Here is a 24,511-nt window from a genome sequence, read left to right on the forward strand (position 1 = left end):
TATGAGCACCTTCCCATCACATGACCCATTCATTTCAGAGGCAGAGGATAGGGACGGAGCTTCGTGCACTTGTACGACATGATTACTTCCCAGCCTCGGATTGGTAGATTGGAGCATTGGAGGCGCGTCATAGATGATATAGACATGGTCATCTGGAGGCCGTACCTGGGATGCGAGGAGTGGGATGACGACGCATTGGAGCTACCCTATGTTTTCAGGAGCAGGTATCTGATGGGGCGGACGCCCTATATTTTGGAGAGGCAGCTTGTTGATAGGGTGTGCAGGCAGTTTGGGCGGATCCAGCAGATGCCACGGGGCTCAGGCATGTATGCCCGTACGGTCAGAGATCAGGTGCAGTTTGGGCCGCTATTATCATATGATCAGGCGGTGACACAGCTAGCAGAGATGATGCCGATGCCTTGGGACATGTGGCCAGAGGTAGATGATGCAGGGATGGACGCAGAGTACTCTGCGTATTGGGCAGAGCATCCGTTTCCCAGGTTGACAGATCCGGTAGAGCCACTGGAGGGAGAGGGTGGAGGAGATGATGATGATGGTGGAGGGGATGGAGGCAGGGGCCGACGGAGGCAGAGGGGAGTGGTGGGAGAGAGGCAGGTGGCACCTCGGAGGGAGGGAGGATAGGAGAGAGCAGCTCCGGTGGTGAGGGGTCGGGGTGGACTGCCCCTACAGGTGCCAGCAGCACAGGGTCCTAGAGCACAGGGACCCATACAGGTGCAGGCAGAGGGACAGAGACAGGTACAGCCACAGGTACCTAGACAGGCACAGGGACAAGTGCAGGCAGAGGCACAAGGACAGGCACCTGCAGGGGAGGAGCCACAGGCAGAAGCTGAGAGCGGAGATTCTGAGGAGGATGAGGTGCTGAGGCTACGAGAGATCTGCCAGGGCCAGGCAGATGAGATTGAGGATTTGGTGCAGGAGAGAGATCACCTCAGGATCAGGGTCAGAGACATAGAGCGGGAGAGGGATCAGGCCATCCAGAGATACACAGAGGCCGAGACAGCTCTGAGGGCAGGGAGGCGGGCAGCAGAGGATGCAGGGGCAGGCTACGCATATGTCTTGCGAGCCGGAGAGGAGATCGCCTACTAGAGGGATCTATACTATGCAGCCGTGCCAGCAGATCAGCGGGCTAGGAGCTTCCACAGGTCGTCGCGCACAGCGACAGCTACGGGAGGGAGTCGTAGGAGACAGGCATCCAGCGGTGGGGTCATGGGGCCTCCACCACCACCAGAGAGACAGGGGGATCCTGGAGCGGGTCCATCTATAGCTCAGACTCCGTCGAGGCCAGGCAGCTCCGAGGGAGGGAGTTCCTCATAGCTATATTGGGCTCCCATTGTATCAGTATATGTACCATTGTTATATTGTAGACACCTGCGGGTGATTCTTTTGTAGCCATATGATTCTTTTGACATCATTGTATCATGACACATTTTGATTATATATGAGATGATTCATTTTGCGGCAGCTATATGCATGTGTACCTTATGTGATGAAATGTTCTTATGTGATGCATGTTTTATGATATGGATGCTTATATGATGCAATGCAATATATTTTTGTTCTTTTATGTTGTATATGTGATGCATGATGCAAATGTGAATGTATGTAATGCAAATGAATATGATAATGCAAATGATTATTTACATAATGAAAATGTGAGATGTGCTAACATGTGTTGTATGCAGGATGTGATGCAATTGTGATATCTATATGTATGTATGAAATGCTTATATGTGGTGATGTAGGTGTAACTATATGAAATGCAAATGTTTTTGGTGTGTCATTATACTCAGTCATGTGATAGCGGGCTACACGGACTCGAGAAGGACAATGGAAGTCAATCAAGAAAGGGGGATGGAAGACAGAAGATATGAACGTGAAAGAGCTTCTTGTGCGTTATCATCATTGAGCTTTATTATGGCAGAATAGGTTATGACAATCGAGGCATTTGTTTGGCCCAGAAAGTCATTGTGCCTATTTGCATGGAGATAAGACAGTCACAAACAAGGAATGCCCCAGTTCATACTAGACTCACAGTGTCCTCATATCCTTGGACAAGTCATAGCATTACTAAAAGACAATCCACAGACAGCAAATGCAAATAGGTGACGATACCCCATCCTCGCCTTTCTAGTCAAAGACATCCTGGAGATAGAATCTCTAGTCAAAGACATCCTGGAAAAGCTAAAAGACATGTCACCAAAAAGATAAAATCAAAAGAAAACCAAAACTCGACACCAACATCCACTGTAGTCCTCAAGTTTAGTGTCTCTTGTCACTTGTTTAAGTCTTATTCGATTGTGGTCACAATGTTCACTTTCACAAAAAGGATAGATAGCACTGAACCATATGTTGTCTAAGTCTGTTGAAAGATTTGATTTTGTTGAAGTTCATTGTTGCTGCTGTGTCTCATTTGAAACTGACTGAATCCATGAAACTGATACTTTATTGTGGAGAAGATGGAACTTTATTGCGGATCTGTGATGCAAATGCTGCTTTATTGCGGATTGTGCGCGGATAGACTGGAAGGAAGCTGGAAGAAACTGTACTCCTCGAAACATGTGATGTTCTCAGTTCCACACCCATCACTAGACGTAGGAATTAGCCGTAGTCACAGATAGGATCTGATTTATTATGGATGGAAAGGGAGTGAAAAGGGAGGGTTATGGATGGCTAACCAATCTTAGGTAGATCAATAACAAGCCATGATGGGAATGGGTAAGTTTATTGTGAATAAATAGGTTGTGAGTGTGTGCAAAATGAAAGATGAAAGAGAATCCTGAAGGAGAGAGGAGCAATGTCTCTACGCATGGCGCTGGTGACCTAGTTTTCACCATGGTACTTGCCCAGGGCGCCACCGAAGTGGTTTTCACCATTGGACGAAATTATTTCTCTTTACTTTTTTGGATTTTTCAATTTTTTTGTTGTCACAAGGCGCCTGTTTGCCAGGTTTTCACCATGTAACGATTTTTTTTGTTTTATAATTTTTTTGTATTTTTGAAATTTTTGATTTTTTTGTATTTTTACATTAAGATGCTCTGAAAAGCTATGTGTAGAACCTGCGAAGGTGCATGCTGTTGATAGGATCATCCAAGGGTTCACCTTCTGTAGTTGAGAGCTGATATGCCCCAGATCCATATACTGCTGTGATGATGTAAGGACCAAGCCAGTTGGGTTCAAATTTGCCCTTCTTATCTCTGTCTTGCTGATTCTTGGGGTTCTCTCTGAGGACTAAGTCACCTACCTCAAATGTGTGAGGCTTGACCTTGTGATTGTAACTGCGACTCATTCGTTGTTGGTAAGCCTTGAGATGATTAAAAGCAGTGTGTCGTCGTTCCTCCAGCAGTTCTAGTTCTTGTAAGCGAGAGACCCTGTAGTCTTCATCGTTGATTATGTTTCTCAAGGAGACCCATAAAGAAGGTAGCTCGACCTCAATAGGCAAGATGGCTTCAGAGCCGTAAACAAGTGAGTAGGGTGTAGCTCCTGTAGGTGTGCAGACACTTATGCGGTAGGCCCAAAGTGCAGGATTGAGTTGGACATGCCAGTTACGGCCAGCGTCGTCGACTGTCTTTTTAAGGATTTTAAGAATTGTTTTGTTAGACGCCTCAGCTTGGCCATTACCTTGGGGGTAATATGGTGTGGAGAAATGATGAGAGATATGGAAGCGCTCACAGAGTTCACGAACATCCTGATTCTTGAAAGGACGCCCGTTGTCAGTGATAATGGAAGTAGGGATCCCGTATCGGCAAATGATGTAGTTCAGGATGAAAGTAGCGATTTGTTTCCCAGTAACTTGTGTGAGAGGCACGGCTTCAATCCACTTTGTGAAATACTCTGTGGCTATGATAATGAATTTATGTCCATTGGAAGAAGGAGGGTGAATCTTGCCTATGAGATCGAGTCCCCATTGACAAAAGGGCCAAGGAGATGCAAGTGGTTGTAGTTCCTGTGCTGGTGCATGTATAAGGTCTCCATGAATTTGACACTGCTTACACTTCTTGACAAACTGATATGCATCTTTTTCCATAGTAGGCCAGTAATATCCAGTCTTGATGAGTTTCTTGGCCAAGGTAGGACCACTAGTATGCGGACCACATATCCCTTCGTGCACTTCTCGTAACGCAATCTGAGCTTCGTCACTCTCTAAACATCTAAGGAGGGTGCCATCTAGACCTCGTCGGTATAGGATATCAGCTAGGATAACGTATCGAGAGGATTGGCGAATGAAAGTGCGGCGTTGGTTGTTCGATAGATTGGGAGGTAAGATATTGTCGCGAAGGTATGTGAATATGGAACCATATAACTGGGATTCAGGACCAACAACACATATCATTTCTGTAGGAGTGATCTCATATGACGGAATCAGCAGGTTGTCAACCAGGAACTCATAGCGAGTCTCATTTTGCGGTAGATCAATGAGCGAAGCAATTGTAGCCATGGCATCAGCAGCGCGATTCTGTTCTCTTGGTATCTGCTCAAACTCTATCTTTGCAAAGTGTTGTTTCAGATCATCTACCAGTTGTTTGTAAGGCATTAGCTTTTCATCTTTTGTTTGATAATCATCAGTTGCTTGACGGATGACAAGTTGAGAATCGCCAAAAACACGAAGCTCTTGGATCTTCCACTGAACTGCAATTCTTAGCCCAGTTGTTAATGCCTCGTATTCCGCTATATTGTTGGTGCAAGGAAATGATAAGCGGTATGACTTTGGTATAGAATCACCTTGGGGAGTTATAAAGAGTATACCCGCTCCTGCCCCATGCCGTGTGTATGAGCCGTCAAAGTATAGTTGCCATGGCTTAGCAGGTGATATCGTTAGAATGGACTCATTTGGAAATTCTGACTGTAGAGGAACATCATCTATCATGGGAGCATCTGCCAATTGATCTGCAATTGCTTGTCCTTTGATTGCTTTTCTATCCACGTATTCAATGTCGAATTCACTCAAAATCATTACCCACTTGGCCAGCCGCCCAGTAAGTGTAGCCTTGTTGAGAAGATATTTTAGTGGATCAATTCTGGCAATCAACCTATTCTTGTGAGTGAGCATATAATGTCATAATTTTTGTGAAGCAAAGACCACAGCGAGACATGCACGCTCAATTGGTGTGTAGTTCAGCTCATATCCCACCAATGTGCGACTGATATAGTAGACCGCTTTTTCCTTGCCGTCAGGTATTTGCTGTGCTAAAAGTGCCCCCAGTGCTGTTGGAGTAGTTGATATGTAAAGTAGCAATGGCTGATCTGGGATTGGTGGCATCAAAACTGGTGGGTTCAAAAGATAGTCTTTGAGCGCCTGAAAAGCCTGTTGACAGTTCTCATCCCATTTGAACTTGATGTTTTTGTGTAGCAGGTGCTGGAAAGGATTGCACTTATCTACAAGTTGTGCTATGAATCTTCGTATGGACTGGAGTCTCCCTTGTAAAGATCGAAGTTGACTGATATTCTTGGGTGGCGGCATGTCCAAGATAGCCTTGACTTTTGTTGGATCAGCTTCTATTCCTCTTTTAGACACAATGAATCCTAGGAGCTTCCCGGAGGTTACTCCAAAGACACATTTCTTCGAGTTTAATCTTACCTTGTACTTTTCCAACCGATCAAAAGCAACTGAAAGTATGTCCAAGTGTGTATTTCTGTCTATTGATTTAACCAAAAGGTCGTCAACATAATCTTCCACCATTACATGCATGAGATCATGAAAGATAGTGGTCATAGCTCGTTGATACGTGGCACCTGCATTTTTCAGCCCAAAGGGCATGACATTCCAGCAGAAGGTTCCCCATGGACAAGTAAATGATGTTTTATGTTGATCTTCGGGTGCTATCCTGATTTGATTATATCCAGAAAATCTGTCCATTAAGGATAACATCTCATGGCCTGCTGTGAGATCAACAATTAAATCAATGTTTGGTAATGGGAAATCGTCCTTTGGACAAGCCTTGTTGATATCCCTGAAGTCTGTACATATTCGGATGCTGCGATCTGGTTTGCTAATAGGTACTAAGTTGGAAATCCATTCGGGATAATCAATTGGGCATATGAATCCGACATCCAGTAACTTCTCCAGCTCTGCCTTGACTAATAATGCCACTTGTGGATGCATTTTCCTCAACTTCTGCTTTACTGGTTTTGCCCCCGGTTTGACTGTTAAATGATGCATTACTAAGTCAAGGTCTAGTCCAGGCATATCAGCATAAGACCATGCGAAGTTGACTTGTCATTCCTTAAAGAAGCTTATGAATTTTGCTTTCTCGGCCTCTGTCAATGATTGAGCCAAAAATATGTTGTGTGGAACCTCTACTGTACCAATGTTTGTCTTTATAGTCTCCTCTACCAACATGGATGATTTTTTCTCGTATGATGCTGGGAGAATGTCAAGCCTTCCATCTTCGGGCACCTCAGAGAGGTTTTCACCCTCAGATACGTCCTTTCTTTTTACTTTTTTAGAGTCAGATAGCGCCACAGTGTGGTTTTCGCCATAAGACCCTTGTTTTATTTTTATTTTCACATTTTTGCGACTAGAAGGCCCGACACCCTCACCAAAGTATGCCATGTTATTAAGCTCTATGGCGTATCCTGCTTTATGGTCTCCAAGAGGAAGATCATCGCGAATGCCAAGATAATCGACAATAGCTTCATCATTTTGAAATGTATCAAGCTGTGCTGGTCCATCCTGATCCCAGTCAATGAGTTGGGGGTGAATGAGGGGAAGGTCTTTAGTGTTTTTAGAGTCCGCAAGGCTAATAGTGAAGATGTGGTTATATTCAGGTATGTCCAGATAGTCATCGAGGTCGTCAATGGCACTCTCCTCATCAGTTTCGATCGTGAGTGAGTCCAAATTATCATTACTAGTAGCACCCTCAGGGACAGGTGTCCTCATCCTATGTGATCTTGACCTAGGGCCTTGAAACGACGACTGCGCGGGATCCTTATGGGTCGGTTCTTGGCCAACTCTGAATTTCTTGTAAAATTCCTCCTCCTCTGTAGGTTCCTCTGGCTCTCTAAATGTCTCGTTGAGCTCATAGTCGCTGGAGGATTTGTCTGAACCCCATTCCCATTCGTTGGAATCTGTAGAATAGTCATCTTCTTGTTGAACTTCAGCCACTTTGACTCGCCATATCTGTTTTGTTCTTTTATTTTGAATCTTGGGATTTAGAAAACCAAGCCCCTTGGAGCGTTCCCTTCTTGCAGTTAGCTCAGGTTGTAAAGGCTCCATGACACCTTCTTTGCGTAGTCTAAGAGGACTTTTTTCATTATACCCGAATCTTTGCAGAATTTTGAAACCTTTGCCATAGTCTTCACAGGGTATTATAATTTGATCATGTGTATCCTCTTCAGCGTCCTTATATAGCATTTTATATAAATTTTCTTCCTCTAGTTCACCCCATTTTTGAAAGACGGTAGGATCCCATTTGAGTAGCATGATGGAGATTTGCTTATTAGGATGTGGCCTCCCATATTCCTTGGGGGAGTTCATGACTTGTCGTAAGAACATTGTTTGATTCAGAGTGTATTCTCCCATGCCTTTGTCTTGAAACTTGGCTCTAAGTTCACCTTGTTTGGATGTCGAGGGCTTTAATGACTCAGGATCAATATATGCTGAAGAAGGAGTAGCCTCACGATTGCTGGGAATGATAGTCTCTGTATGTGATCTCAAGTTATTGCAATATATGAATGGATTTGGATCACCATTGACCGTTACCTCGACTCCATTATGAGGAAACTTTATGCACTGATGGTATGTTGATGGGACTGCCCTCATTTCATGAATCCACGGGCGTCCTAGCAATATGTTATACGTGAGGTCTAGATCCAGGACTTGACAAACCACGTCCTTTGTGACTGGCCCTATTCTTAGTGGTAAGATGACCATGCCCTTGGACGAACGCTCTTCATCATCATAAGCCTTAATAGTGATTTGGTTTGTAGAATTCACAGCTTTGTCAGAATATCCCAATTGTCTGATGGTGCTCAATGTACAAATATTAAGACCTGCTCCTCCATCTATCAGGACTCGTTTTATTCGGTGTTTATGTATGAAGGCTTCAATATGTAGAGGTGCATTATGAGGCTGACTTATGGAGGCATCATCGGCTTCTGTGAATGTGAGGGAGTGTGGAACGGATAGGTATCCCACCATGGCTTGAAACTGGTCCACGTTCAGATCAGTAGGGATAGCAGTATCTCTCAAGGTTTTATCAAGGATAGCTTTATGTGCAGGAGATATACGTAAGAGCTCAAGAATAGAGATGAGCGCAGGTGTCTTCCCTAGTTGTTCTATAAGGTCGTACTCAGGCTTAATTGATAAAGGATTGGTATTCTTAGTGGAGGCACCTGGCAATGTAATCTTACCTCGACGGGTTGTAACATGACATTCAGAGGTAGATGCAGACGAGGATCCCACACCTTTTAGGACAATTTTGGGTCTCTGAGAAGAATTCTCAGGATTTTTGTTCTTGATGGTAATAGTAGAGATATGATTGTCCATGGAGATGTGATTGATAGTAGAATCATAATTGTAAGATGCTCTAGTGTAATTGGCTTGATCATCTGTGACTTTGCCTTTTCCTTTGTCATGTTTTGGGAATGGTTCCTTAAACACCTCATGCTCTTGATTAGATGAATGTCCCTCAATCTCAATGTCGCCTCTATCAATGAGATCTTGCACAATGTTTTTCAATCGATGGCAATTACTTGTCTTATGACCCTTGCTCTTATGAAATTCGCAAAACTCATCATCATTCCACCAATTCGGTTTGACCTTTGGTTCATATGGAGGAAAATCTGGGACCGTGATCACTTTATTTGCTACAAGCTTTTTGAATACTGATTCAAGTGGTTCTCCCAATGGAGTATACTTCCTTCGTGGTTTAGCAGCCGTTTGATTGTTCACTTGATTGTTGGTAGAACTTGATCCAGAAAAGACGAACTTTGGTCTTACTGTGTTGGCATCAACAACACCATCATTAACCGTGTTCTTGTTCTTGCTCCAAAATTTTGGTTTGTCCTTTCCTTTGAAGTCCTCTTTGTTTTCTTTGAATAGCTTGATAACTCCTTGTTCAATTAAGACCTTTTCTGTTGCTAGGCCCTTTTCAATGACATCCTTGAAAGTAGACAAACAAGCTTTTCTGAGATCATAGCCAATAGCTTTATTAACATTTTGTGTGAACATCTCCACCATTTGTTTCTGCGGGATTTCACAAGAGCATCTGCTAGCTAAGTTTCTCCATCTCTGTAAAAATGACGCAAAAGATTCTCCTTCCTTTTGTTTCGTATTGCACAAAGTAGTAACTGAGACATCTGTTTCAATGTTGTAAGAGAAATGTTGAATGAATGCCTCTGCCAAGTCGCCCCATGAATTAATACCGGGAGGTAATTGAGAAAACCATTCCATCTCTTGATCTCCTAAGCTCTGTGGGAACAACCTCATTAAGTATGTTTCTTCTGCGGCTACCTCAATGCAAGCTGTGAAGAATTGTCTTATATGTGCCTTGGGGTCTCCTCTCCCTCTATATTTGTCAAATTTTGGCGTTACAAAGTGTGGAGGAAATGGAGGCATTGGAATGCTCTTATCGAAGGGATAGGGGCATCTATCTCTCATAGTATATGTGGGTTTTGATGTGCCCATGTCTTTCACCTTCTTTTGTAGATCTCTAATTTGTTGCTCCAAATTATTTTTGGGAGGAGATGGATTTCTTGTAGCATATCCCATGTTTGAAACACCCATTTGAGGAGGAACTTGTTGCATATATGGATGATACTGATCGTAGACATGTCCATATGGAGGTCTATATTGTTGCGACATATATGGAGCACTTGGCATAATTTCTTGTTGGGGGACCCCATATCTGTTTTGCGTATATAAACCATATTCAATAGGCCTTTCATTTTCCATTGTGTTGCCCCCAATTTTGACATGAGGTCTCCTTGTGTCAAAATTTTGAGGATGTCCTTGTGTATCCACTTGTCTTAATTGACCCATATCTTGAGCATGTGTTTGAGCATAAGGCCTCCATGATGGTCTTTGAGTGTAAGTATCATATATTTGAGCTTGTGTATGTGGGATTGCTGGTTTTTGAAGCAAAACTGATGGTGACTCCGGCATCATATTATTTGGTCCTCCACTATTTGGTCTCCTTTGATCCATGTTATGTTGAGTTTGTTGTGAAGGTCTACTTTCCATAAGTTGAGATAAGTCAAAATCATGCGGTATTTTGGCTCCACTTTGTGCCATCATGTTTAAAAAGTATTGATGATCTCTCCTCATTATCTCTTCAACCAATCTATTGAATTGAGGATCCATTATAGATTCTTGTATGTCTGCTGATAGTATTGAAGAATTGTCAACTGTGTCATTGTGTGTAGCATTGTTTATAGTATTTGCGCTTTCCACATTTGGATTGTGTCTATAAACATTCATGTCTGGTAATGTAGTGTGCTCAGGATTGTAGAATACATCATTGTCATACTCATAAGAACTCATGTTTACGGATTTTTGAGCTTCTTTAGCTTTTCTCCTAGATTTTTGAAGATGGGTTTCAACCATGAACTAGGCATTAGACCAAGATGTGAGAAACTAGACGAAAATGACAAGAGTATGGAAGACCAAGAGTTGTATGGAGTGTAAATGAATCTTGAGGTGTACTTGCAATGTCCAAAGTGTAAGACCAAGTATGTAAGTAGTAGAGTAGGTGTGACTTCCAAAGAGAGGATAGTTTCTCTTGATGAGGTAAGCTGACCTTGACTCTAAGTAAGACCAAATGAGACCCAAAGGTAAGAAACCTTGATGAGGGACCACTTAGCAAAGTGCAGTAGTATGTAGTGTGTTGACCACGTATGATGAGGACAAGCAAGTGACCTTTTGACTCAAGTTTAGACAAGTATGAATGTAAAATGAGGTATGAAGCAATGATGGACTGTGTAAGACCTTAGAACAGGCTGAATGCTAGATGAAACCTAGAGAGACAACCTAGGAAGCTCAAGTATGCCGAAACTGATTTTCTTTGTTTGCTTGACTATTAAAATTTTCAAATCCTAACACAGACGCCTCTGTATACTTCACAGACGCGGTTTTAAGACACAGACGCTACTCTGTTTGGCGCAGACGTGATTCTGAGATTTTCCTGTTGATGTTTGCTGGGACTGTAACAGTTTTTGCAATTGTGGACACAGACGCGCCTGTATACTTCACAGACGCGATTCCCAGACACAGACGTGTCTCTGTTCGACATAGACGCTGATAAAAACACAGACGCTATTCTGTACTTCACAGACGCGTTTATCCGACACAGACGCGGTTTGAACAGACACAGACGCGTTTCTGTAACCTTAGTGCAATCTTTCCTATCTGTGAATTTGTTTTGCTGTGACCAAATCTGATTGTTCGACTATTTTTCGTGACAAGAGGACATAATGTTGATGAGAACTCAATGTTTGCTAGTGTTTAGACTCCAAAATGACTCCAAGAAAGTGTGTTGTTTGATGTGAAATTGTTTTGCATACACTTGAAGACACAAAAGACACAATGTTTTGCTGTTTTGTTTTGAGTGTTTGAATGTTTAACATAAGTCAAGCACAATTCTTATGGCTGGCCAAGACAATAGTTGTTGATCCCACATGGGGTTTTACCCCCGAGGCTACGCTATTTAGAGCGGATACTTAGATGCTTGACCTCACTGGCTCCACCCTCGGCACTCACTTCTCGGGTTAGCCAAGCATCAGTCCCCATGAAAACTCCCCATGGCAAACTTTTTATCTCTACTAAGAACCGTATGTATGTGGGCCGCTACCAGAGGTCTGACCTCCTGCCTCAACAACTAGAAGGATTTGGGCATCTAAAACAAAATGGTGCTAGTAAGGGCATCCGCTCGTGTGGCCATACATGCGGCACTTTCAGCTCTATAAATACAGAAGGCTCCCAGCCGGTAGGGGTTACGCCCTACAAATGATCAAATAAATTTGATCAAACGGGTTTATGGGGAGACATAGTGTCGGTATGAACTAATCAGCACACGTTATTCATAGTTTTCACCATGAATACATTGAATTATAGTGGTTTGGATGAGGTGGGTTTTCCTCGCTACCACTTGGGTCGTTCTCTTCTCACTAGTAGTCCTAATGACCACACGGGAAGACAGGCCCTCTAAAGAGTAAACAAAAAGAGCCTATTGCTCAAGACACAAAAGACAATGATTCAATTTTAGTGCACCAATTGAAGTGTTTGCTAAGCTATGAAAACAAGGCACACAATAAAAATTACAAAACCCTAGCTAAGGCCCTGCAACAAAATTGTTAGTAGTTTGGGTTGTTTCAAATGATAACCCCTTCCTGCAAGCACACAAGTTAGGTAAATTTTAGAAAACCCAAAAAGACTTTGTGAAAAGGGGCCTTCAACAAAAACGTATTTGCCTCCAAAGCAAGATGCACAAACCAGGTTAGCTAGATCTGCAAAGGTTAGCCGAAAATAAACCAGATCTGAAACCCTAAGTACAAAATCCGAAAACCCGAATCAAAGAAACTTGAAAAATTTGCAAAACAGAAAGCACAGACGCCTTTATACCAGACACAGACGCGTCTGAACTACACAGACGCGGTTCTGTAATTCACAGACGCGATCAAAGGTCATAGATGCGACTCCCGAACGCAGACGCGATAAGATCAGTCACAGACGCGATTACAATTCTCAGATGCGATTCCAGAAACCTGCAAAAATAAAAATCTGGCAAAAACACAGGCGCGATTCATGATATCACAGATGCTTCTGAAACACAAAAACGCGATCCGAACACTCACAGATGCGAAAAAAAACCTAAAATGTCGTCGAAATCGTCCGATCTGCAACTTCAAAAATGCCAAATCTGCAACAAAATGTTAAATGCAAAGGGACAAGAGTCCCACTGGGCGTGCCAAAATGTATATGGTGAAAATGGATAACAAATAACAACAGTATTGAAAGACTAAAATGGATTCAACCACAAAACCCTAGCCTAACAATGAACAAAGATCCACCATAACATATGAAGATAACCTAAGACAATGCAAAATAACTCAAAATCACAAAGATTATACCATCACATGTCCAATAGGGTTTTGGTCTCCATTCTTCCTATCTCCATTGATCTTGCTTGATATATTTGCTCTCAGATTTTTGTATGCACAAGAGCTCAACAAAGAACGGAATGTGGTTGCAAGTAGGATCGTAGTGTAGCCAAGTACTCCAAAATCAGTCATTAGGGTTTGACAATGAAGAAAGCATCTCCTTAAATAGAATACACAATAAGAAATGGAGGGATAAGATTGAGAGGTGTAAAAAGAGAGGTCGGCTAGGATTAGAGGGTAGGTATAAGAAATACCAAAATAATGAAAGGGGTAGGTAGTCTAGGAAATAAGAGATGAATGACATGTGTCATGTGTAGAAAAGGATAATGAATTAATTAAATAAATAAAGATTTATTTAATTAATAGAAGAAATAGGATAATTAAATAAATAAAATATTTATTTAATTTAGGAAAGGGATAATTTAAATAAATAAATGTATTTATTTAAATTAGTAATAAGGCTAGAAGAGGATAAATGAATTAATTAAATAAATAAAGATTTATTTAATTAATAGAAGAATTAGGCTTAGATAATTAAATAAATAAAATATTTATTTAATTAGACATGACAATTTTAGGTGTCTACAGTTTCTTCTTCTTTGGTGTAGCCTTTCTTACCAAAGATCTCACTGCTTGTTGTTTTTGTCTTGTCCTCCTAGGTGAGGGTGTGGTTGCCGGTGAGGGATCTCTTTTCCTTACAACTCTCTTGAAAGTTGCAGGCATGTCATTCTCTGAAGATGTACCTACCAGTGATAGGTGAGTTTCAGGTTGTGGAGTTGCTAACTCATCCTCTATCATACCAGTTTGTTCCATTACTCTATCCTTGATCTCCTTTGCTTGCCTATAACCTTTTCTTACAACTGCCTCAACCGTTTTTACTCTTTTCTTAGATTGTATTTGGCTTTCAATAGTTTCTGCACTACCAAATATTTCTTCCTTAGGCTCTTTAGGGGCTTCCAGAAGTGGTCTAGCATATGTTTTAATTATATGATCATCTGTTTCATAGCCCATCTCTGTTACCCAAACTGTCCTAGGGATGATTGCTTCCATCCAGATCTCATCCTTCTTGATTACAAAGCATATTTCATCCTTATATTTGTCAACAATCTTTTGTGATAATCTGATTCTTTTCTTCATTTTGGCCTTTAGTGCTTGAAAAAAATCATGGATATTGCTTTCCTTATCTTCTCCCATATTATTGAATAGTTCTGTTAACTATTTACCTACCGATATATCATATCCAAGTTCTTTGTAGCCTATACCGAGAACCTGTTTGTTTATATGTAGCATTAGACATACTAACAGATTTCCAAATTTAAAAGTTCCTTTCTTGTCCTTCTTAATCTTGCCTAAGTTGTTAATTAATCCGTCCTTCAACCACTCACATACATCAATCTTTGCATTATTTGTAACCATATCATAAGCACTCTTAATGTATAGACTTGAAACTGAATTAAGTCTATTTGCATGAGTAGCTTTATATCCTAATATCATGCTGATAAATCTCACATTAATATCTATTACATCATTTACTCTTAAGGACCTTTTGTTGGATGTGGCACTAGCTAGGTTTATAACTAGGTCATTGGAAACCTTCTTAGTTTTTTCTGGCCTTTTACCAGTTGTTGGTAACCTTGTGACAACTTTCACAACTTCCTTGGTGATTTTGTGAATTGCATCTAACCAGAAAAATTCACCATGTACCCTACTTAAGACTATCCTAATCACATCCTTGGAGAATTCAGGAATGCTAAGGATCTCTATAAATCCTAGGGTTTCAATGATCTTGTGTTCATCTTCTACATTGCTGGATTCATCACATATGTTAGTTTTAAACATGGTTTTAATATCTTCATCTCCTAGTTCCTTAATGTTACAATGAATGTAAATTCTGGGGTCTGCAGCATAAACAACTCCCTTAGGAATTTGAGAAAAAGCATCTAAGGTATCATCTTTCTTTTCTACCTCGGGAACTAATTGAAATACGGGCCTAGGTCTTTTTATAACTTCAACCTCAGTAGGGTTTTCTATATATTCAAGTGCAAAGGTGGATGCCATGATAAAATACCTTTTATTGCCTTTAGGATGGATGATTGCTTGAAGTGTTCTTGCCTCTTGCTCGAAATGCCTTAGCTTGGAATCTTCATGCTCTTCGTAGGTTTGAAAACTCAGTGAAATATAATGGAGCCATGATCGTCATGAATTAAATTATGATCATATTGCTTTAGGATGTTTACCAATATCGGTTGTTGAAGATTTAACAATTCAAACAATTCCGAGCTGAACATATTAACTTAGTATGTCTGAAGAAACTACGAACAAATTTTATGTTTTAATCACTTCTCCGATTATTTAGATTGAGCTCCGATCAAAGAGTATCTGATAAATAAAATATTTTTTTTTGACAAATTGGGAATTAATAATATTCCATTAATAATGTCACATGTGTGATTGATCAGAATCTATTATTGATCTATAGATTAATTAATCAGTGCCCATATCAAATGAAATTATAAATCCGGTATAGCATATAGGTAAATGGGGTAACTTTTTATTTAGTGAATGGGAGGAAATAATATTCAAACTTATTGTACACATAATGAATCGACCTGAATCAATATATGATCTTCTTTTGGCTCCTCTAATGCTAAGTCTTATATTCGGAGGTATAGGAGTAGTATTACTTACTAATATAATTTATTCCGCTCTTTCATTGGGGCTAGTTCTTATTTGTATATCCTTTTTCTATATTATATTGAACGCGGATTTCGTAGCTATTGCACAAATCCTGATCTACATAGGAGCTGTTAATATTTTGATTCTATTTTCCGTGATGTTGATGAATAATCCGAAATATCCTAATTATGCCCCTCCCTGGACCGTCGGAGATAGCATTAGTTCAATAGTTTGTACGAGTCTTTTTTGTTCATTAATTACTATTATCTTGAACATATCATGGTTCAGAAATTTGCTTATTTTCAAATGCTTTATTTAAAAGCGCAAACCTATAGAATTCATTTTTTATTTTTTGACATATTTCAAATAGTGCAAATTGAGCTATTTTCAACCCTGTATCAATAATATCTTGTAGTATCTTAATAGTTTCTTTTGAATCTAAATTCAAATATTTTATGAATTTCGATCCTAGTGCAACCTTAAGGATATTAACAAGAGTATTGTTGTATGCTACTAATATTCTCAATGCTTTATTGTAATATTTATTTTTAAAAAATTCTTTGTAAAAATATTTGCCAGAAATTACTTTGTACAATAAAATTGAGACCTTTCGAACCATTTTGATGTCAAACGTCGTATGTTTTTTCTCTAAAACATCTATACTAGATAACTTCGTGTTTATAGAACACCAAGTGCCATTATCAATTAATAGTTCAATTCTCTCTAAACTAGTCATTTGCATAATCCAGCTAGATCCAACGAACTGCACTTTGTAGATAGAAAAGTGCATGATCTCAACGAATTACTTCTAAAAGGGAAAAAAATATTTAAGAACTATAGCATTTCGTAATTGATTGGGAAATTTTACTACCAATCCCAACCAACAAGAGAAAATCTTTAGAATGATTAAAGCTAAACTGCTTGAAGTCCAAGCAGAACTGGGTACTCTTTCCACCGCTGTGCTAATATGAGAAGGGTTCAAAGGCATAGTTGGAGGTTGATCCGATATATAACATTCATATCAATGGAATTATTCAATCTATCTACTGAAAAATAGTCCTAATCTCCTGTCCAATTTTTTGGGTTTAAATGCGGAACCGACGACCTACACAAAAGAGAATTTATTCAAGAAAAAGTAAATAGGAAATATGAATGAAAAGAAAAAAAGAAGAAAAAGAAAAAAGAAGAAAAAGAAAAAACAACTTTGTTGATAATAAAAAATCCCTTTTGGCAAAAGAGCCCTTCGTAGATTTTGGTCTTTGATAGATTGATTTTATTTTTATACATAATATGAACGAAAAGGGCAGGCTCGGTAAAAAAAAAGTCAAGTGGGAGAGCCGAATGAATTGAAAGGTTCATGTTCGGTTTGGGAAGAGATTATCCATTCCTTCAACTTATGAATAGATAATCTACTTTCATTAAGTAATCTATTAGATAACCGTAAATAGAAAATATTGAGTACTATTCAGAGTTCTGAAGAACTATGTAAAGGAGCTGCTAATCAACTTGAGCAAGCTCGGGCTCGCTTACGAGAAGTAGAAAGGCGGGTACGCAAAATTCGGGTAAATGGATATTCTCAAATACAACAAGAAAAAAATGATCTTATCAATGTTGCTTCTATTAATTTGAAACAATTAGAAAATTTAAAGAATGAAACCATTCACTTGGAACAAGAAAGAGTAATTGAACTGGTTCAAAAACAAATTTCTTACCAAGCTGTCCAAAGAGCTCTAGGAACTCTAAATAATCGTTTGAATAGCGAGTTACATTTACGTACGATCGAGCATAATATCAACCTGCTCCTAGCCATGAAAAACATAACTGATTAACAGTATATATAATATAGTAGGTCTTATTTTTCAAAAGAGAATTAACTAGTGTTAATGGTAACTATTCAACCCAATGAAATCAATAGTATAATACGTAAATAGATTGAACAATATAATAACGAGGTCCAAGTTGTTAATATTGGTACTGTACTTCAAGTAGGGGATGGCATTGCTCGTATTCATGGTCTTGATAAAGTAATGGTTGGGGAATTAGTAGAATTCATAGATGGTATAGTAGGTATTTCCCTAAATCTAGAATCAGATAATCTTAGCTCGAAGGGTCTGTAGGGGCACTCTACCTTGCATAGCTGATTCTTTTCGGGCTCTCTCAATTTCATTAAGATGCCCTTTAATTTGTATTTTAATACCTTCTACATCTGCCTTTTCAGCTAGTTCAATAGCTTTTTTCATTATTTTTCTTATTTCAACTCTCTCCTTTAGTTGTAGAGCAATATATTCCGCAAGAATTTTGGGTTCTCTATAAGGTTTCAACACTTTTTCTATAGAAATGACAAGTTTTCTATTTACAGAATCAAGCATACTTTGTACAAGCATATTTTGTACTTCCTTTCTTAATTGCTTAATTTCTTGTTCGTCATCTTTTTTTTTCTTTTTTTCTTGGCCCTTTTTTTCGATAAATAAGTCGACAAATGCAATATATATATTTACCGAAATCAATTCGGTCTATTTCAGAATCTCTATACGTGTAATTCCTCCATAACTAGAATTTATGGAACTTTTTATATGTTGTACATAATTTTCAATACAATTATATATTCTCTCATCTTCTCGAAGATCTTCGGAATAATCCCTTTCTTCAAACCAAAGGGAACAATGGTTTTGCGTAAAACCAAGTCTAAAACCAAGTGGATTTATTTTGTTTCCCATACATATTTTTTTAAGTACTTTTTTGCAAGTAGTAGTAGTATATTTGCGACATAAATGGATTATGCTTCGATCTATTTGGATATTTTGTTTCTATTTTTTTACCATAATTGAGTTAGAGTCAGTTACATCCTCCAATGTAATACTTATATGACAAGTGGGTTTCTGTATTGGATAACTGCGTCCCCGAGCTCTAGGTTGAAATCTTTTGAAAATAGGACCTTCATTCACTTCAGCCATAAGGACAAATAAAAAGCCCTTATCTATACCCATATTGTGATATGCATTTGCAACTGCAGAATGAAGTACTTTTAATATGGGATAACATGCTCTATGAGGCATCCAATTCATTTTCGAAAGTGCCTCCATATAGGTACAACCACAAAGTTGATGAGCTACTCTACGTGCTTTATTAGAAGACATACGTACATGTTTAGCTACAACTCGTATTTTTCTAGTCGAAGCCCTATTTATAAATTTCATCTTCATCCTCCACAATGAATTAATGTATACTATTTACAACGATACTTTTTTCTCATTTCTCTCTTTTATTTTATTTTATTTTTTTTTCGTTTTTTTATTTTTTATCCTTTTTCGCATGTCCCTAGAAAATGGAAGTAGGTACAAATTCTCCTAATTTGTGGTTTATCATACCATTTGATATAAAAATGGGTAAATGTGACTTTCCATTATGAACAGCAATGGTATGACCGATCATTGCGGGTACAATGGCAGATCTCCGGGACCAGGTTACTATTATCTTCTTCTCTTTATTCATATTTAGATTATCTATCAATAAAAGGAAAGCTAATTAACCATGGCACGTTCACTAAGAAAAAATACTTTTGTATCTAATGATTTGTTGAGTAAAATAGCGGAAGAAGAATTGGTAGCGGGTTATCAAACTGAATATTCGGGTATCAAATTTGGTTTATTTTACGTTGCTTCTTACCTAAATCTATTAGCTTCTTCATTCTTTGTAACAGTTCTTTACTTGGGCGGATGGAACTTATCAATTCCATTCATACCCATTCTGGAACATTTCGAATGGGATTCTATTTCTGGAATTAACGGGGTCGTTAATATAACAATCAGGATCCTAATTATATTAGCTAAAGCCTATCTGTTCTTATTTATTTCTATTACGACAAGATGGACCTTGCCTAGGATAAGAATGTACCAATTATTGGATCTTGGGTGGAAATTTCTTTTACCTATTGGTTTGGGTAATCTGTTACTAACAGCTTCTTTCCAACTTATTTTATTGTGACTAACTCTCTTTTCTTCTTCGTGAAGAGGGTTGCAATATATCCAAATTTGATAGATCAAATCTATGAAGAGAAAGAAATTTCTATGAACTGAGTATTGAAGGAGATTTTACACATGTTCTCCATGGTAACTGGGTTTATGAACTATAGTGAACAAGCAATACAGGCTGCGAGATACATCGGTCAAGGTTTTATGGTTACCTTATATCAAAAAAAGAGGAATTGGTTGAATATGCAAATCACCCCTCCTTAGTTCTTTTTGGATCTTTGGCGTCCAATGTGGCTTCTCAACTAAATCTAGAATTAAAACGTCAATCCATCAAGGTATCAGGCTGGTTACCTGCTCAAAAATACACCGATGTTCCATCATTGGGTGATGGAGTTTATGTTTGTGGTGTTAACCCATTTTTGAGCCGGATAGCTACAACTTTGATAAGACGCGAAAAATGTCAATTAATTGAAGCTCCTTTTCCTATCGATCCAGACGGAATGCGTGCTTGGATTGAAAAGATTTGTCCTATATTTGGTATTGAACCCCAAGGTTTGGAGGAAAGGGAGGAACGGATATGGGAAAGTTTAAAGGATTATCTTGATTTGGTATGTGATAAGTCTATCTTTTTCCTGGGAGATAATCTGCTAGAAGTATCTCTAGCAAGATTCTTAATAAGATGTGGAATGATTGTTCATGAAATTGGCATTCCATATATGGATAAATGATATCAAGCTGCTGAATTATCACTTTTACAAGATACATGTATGAAAATGAGCGTACCAATACCACGAACTGTGGAGAAACCAGATAATTCGAATCAAATACGATGTATACGTGAATTACAACCCGATTTAGCTATCATGGGAATGGCTCATGCTAACCCACTAGAAGCAAGAGGAATTAGTACTAAATGGTCAGTTGAATTTACTTTTGCTCAGATTCATGGGTTTGCCAATGCAAGAGACGTACTTGAATTGGTTACCCGACCTCTACGGTGTCAGAAAAATTTAGAAGACTTGGGTCCAACCACTTTGGTCAGAAAATAATAAGTTGAAATTCCAGTAATTGAAAATATCAACATATAGATAATTTTGTGAAATAAAGATCCAAATTGATTCAAATTCATATTATTTTGAATGTTATTTGTGGATGTGAGCCACACCTCAACTGGGCATGTATTTTCTTAGGTTTCCATAGTTTTGGTCTATATATTCATAATGATACTATGAGTGCTTTAGGACGTCCTAAAGATATGTTTTCAGATACTGCTATACAATTACAACCTATCTTTGCTCAATGGGTACAAAACACTCATGCTTTAGCACCCAGTTTGACAGCTCCTGATGCAACAGCAAGCACCAACTTAACCTGGGGAGGCGGCGATTTGGTAGCAGTAGGTGCCAAAGTGGCTTTGTTACCTATTCCATTAGGAACTATGGATTTTTTAGTACACCATAGTCATGCATTTACTATCCATGTGACTATATTAATATTACTAAAAGGTGTTTTATTTGCTCACAGTTCTCGTTTAATACCCGATAAAGCGAATCTTGGTTTTTGTTTTCCTTGCGATGGGCCTGGTAGAGGAGGAACATGTCAAGTATCTACCTGGGATCATGTCTTCCTAGGATTATTTTGGATGTACAATGCAATTTCGGTAGTAATATTTCATTTTAGTTGGAAAATGCAGTCTGACGTTTGGGGTAGTATAAGTGATCAGGGAGTGGTAACTCATATTACAGGAGGAAACTTTGCACAAAGTTCCATTACAATTAACAGGTGGCTTCATGACTTTCTATGGGCACAAGCTTCTCAAGTAATCCAACCTTACGGTTCTTCATTATCTGCATATGGCCTTTTATTCTTAGGTGCTCATTTCGTTTGGGCCTTTAGTTTAATGTTCCTATTTAGTGGCCGTGGATATTGGCAAGAACTTATTGAATCTATTGTTTGGGCTCATAATAAATTAAAAGTTGCTCCTGCTATCCAGCCAAGAGCCTTGAGTATTGTCCAAGGACGTGCTGTAGGAGTAGCTCATTACCTTCTGGGTGGAATCGTCACAACATGGGCGTTCTTCCTAGCAAGAATTATTGTAGTAGGATAATGACTAGGAGGATTTGAAAAGCATTATGGCACCAAGATTTCCAAAGTTCAGCCAAGGCTTGGCCCAGGACCCAACTACTCGTCGTATTTGGTTTGGTATTGCTACTGCACATGACTTTGAGAGTCATGATGATATTACCGAAGAGCGTCTTTATCAAAAGATTTTTGCTTCTCACTTTGGTCAGTTAGCTATAATCTTTCTGTGGACCTCTGGTAATTTGTTCCACATAGCTTGGCAAGGCAATTTCGAAGCATGGGTCCGCGACCCCTTACATGTAAGACCTATTGCTCATGCAATTTGGGATCCTCATTTTGGTCAACCGACCGTAGAAGCCTTTACCCAAGGAGGTGCCCCCGGTCCGGTCAATATTGCTTATTCCGGTGTTTATCAGTGGTGGTATACAATTGGCTTACGCACTAATGAAGATCTTTATACTGGAGCTCTTTTCTTGCTATTTCTTTCTGCTCTCTTTTTAACAGCGGGTTGTTTGCATCTACAACCTCAATGGAAACCATGTGTTTCATGGTTTAAAAATGTCGAATCTCATCTCAATCATCATTTGCCAGGGCTTTTCGGAGTCAGTTCTTTGGTTTGGATGGGGCATTTAGTTCATGTCGCTATTCTTGAATCAAGAGGAGAACACATAAGATGGGATAATTTTTTAGATGTATTACCGCATCTCGAAGGGTTGGAACCACTTTTTACAGGTCAGTGGAATCTTTATGCTCAAAATCTTGATTCCAGTAGTCATTTATTTGGTACTACTAAAGGGGTGGGAACTGCTATTCTAACTCTTCTCGGGGGATTTCACCCACAAGCACAAAGTTTGTGGCTAATTGATATCACGCATCATCATTTAGCTATTGCATTTGTGTTTTTCATTGCTGGCCATATGTATAGAACCAACTTTGGGATTGGACACAGTATAAAAGATATTTTAGAAGCACATGTTCCTCCGAAAGGCTTATTAGGACGCGGGCATAAGGGTCTTTACAACACAATCAATAATTCTCTTCACTTTCAATTAGGTCTTGCTCTAGCTTCTTTGGGAGTTGTTACTTCCTTGGTAGCTCAACACATGTATTCTTTACCTGCCTATGCATTCATAGCACAAGATTTTACTACCCAAGCTGCATTGTATACTCATCATCAATACATTGTGGAATTCATTATGACAGGGTCATTTGCTCATGGAGCTATATTTCTCATTAGAGATTATAATCCAGAACAGAATAAGGATAATGTATTGGCGAGAATGTTGGAGCATAAGGAAGCCATAATCTCTCATTTGAGTTGGGTTAGTTTATTCCTAGGTTTTCATACCTTGGGACTTTATGTTCATAATGATGTTATGCTCGCTTTTGGTACTCCAGAAAAGAAAATCTTGATTGAACCCATATTTGCTCAATGGCTACAATCTGCTCATGGTAAGACCTTATATGGTTTTGATGTACTTTTATCTTCAGCAAATGATCCAGCATTCAATGCTGGCAAAAGCTTATGGTTACCCGGTTGGTTGAGTGCTATTAACGATAATAAAAATTCACTGTTCTTAACAATTGGTCCCGGAGACTTTTTGGTTCATCATGCTATTGCTCTAGGTTTGCATACAACTACATTGATTTTAGTAAAAGGTGCTTTAGATGCGTGCGGTTCTTAAGTTTTCATGTTATATTATATCTCAATAAATGAAATTGGGCAAGAAAAAATATTCTCACTGCTCCTAATTGAAAAAGTAATTAGAGAATAGAACAGCAAGTACAAAAATAAGTAACAACCCCCAATAGAGGCTGGTACGATTCAATTCAACATTTTGTTCATTCGGGTTTGATTGTGTCACAAATAGCTCCATGATTTAGTTTATAAAAAGTTTATCACTGTATGAACTGCATTGCTGATATTGATCCCAAGAAAAAAATAGTAGGTACAGCTAGCCCGTGAACGGCCAACCATCTAACTGTAAAAATCGGATAGGTTCTATCTATAGTCATTAATACCTCCTAAAAACTAGATCTTGTAAATTCATCAAGTTGCTCTAATGAATCGAAATGGCCAGTGACTAATGGAACCTCTTGTCGGCTTTCTGTGAAATACTCATTTGGCCGAGGGCTCCCGAATACATCATAAGCTAAACCCGTACTGACAAATAACCAACCTGTAATGAATAGAGAAGGTAAAGTAATGTTGTGGATAACCCAGTATCGAATACTAGTAATAATGTCAGCAAAAGCGCGTTCTCCCATATTCCCAGACATGCTAAGCTCCCTATATTATTGTAAAATCAAGGGTAAATTGATCCCATGAAAGAAAGAGATCAGGAAATGGAAAACTACTGATATCTTCTACAATCTTTGCTTGATTGTCAATATGATACCAAGGGTATATTTGAAGTATACTAAGTATAGCTAGCTTGCTTCTAACATAGCAATATAATTTTGCTTAACATTAAAAGAGAGTAGGATAGAACCATCCTGCTAGCTGCCAGTTACTCCAGCCCTGTTTGATGAACTTAATTCAAACATTTTTTTTTTTACTGAATATCCACTTGATCTTGATCTGAAGAAAAAGGTACTACAACAGATTCATATATACTTCCCGATAATACCCATAAATGAGTTTTCTCTAATATCAAATTAGACAT

At 39.0% G+C, this 24,511-nt stretch overlaps 2 protein-coding genes and 1 pseudogene across 2 annotated transcripts; all 3 read left to right on the forward strand.

Annotated features, from left to right (window-relative positions):
- The window catches only part of LOC131073067 (light-independent protochlorophyllide reductase subunit N-like), a 113,799-nt pseudogene extending 92,878 nt beyond the window's left edge, over window positions 1-20,921 (forward strand).
- A 70-nt stretch (window positions 20,922-20,991) lies between these two features.
- On the forward strand, window positions 20,992-21,870 carry LOC131073069 (photosystem I P700 chlorophyll a apoprotein A1-like). The gene has a single exon (XM_058009429.2). It carries the CDS (start codon window positions 20,992-20,994, stop codon window positions 21,868-21,870), a length of 879 nt encoding a protein of 292 aa, XP_057865412.2.
- Window positions 21,871-21,895: 25 nt separating this feature from the next.
- Window positions 21,896-23,530, forward strand: LOC131073061 (photosystem I P700 chlorophyll a apoprotein A2-like). The gene has a single exon (XM_058009423.2). The coding sequence runs from the start codon at window positions 21,896-21,898 to the stop codon at window positions 23,528-23,530; it is 1,635 nt and encodes a 544-aa protein (XP_057865406.2).
- Window positions 23,531-24,511: the final 981 nt, after the last annotated feature.

The sequence above is a fragment of the Cryptomeria japonica genome, chromosome 3 (genome assembly GCF_030272615.1).
Source record: "Cryptomeria japonica chromosome 3, Sugi_1.0, whole genome shotgun sequence".
Lineage (NCBI taxonomy): Eukaryota > Viridiplantae > Streptophyta > Pinopsida > Cupressales > Cupressaceae > Cryptomeria > Cryptomeria japonica.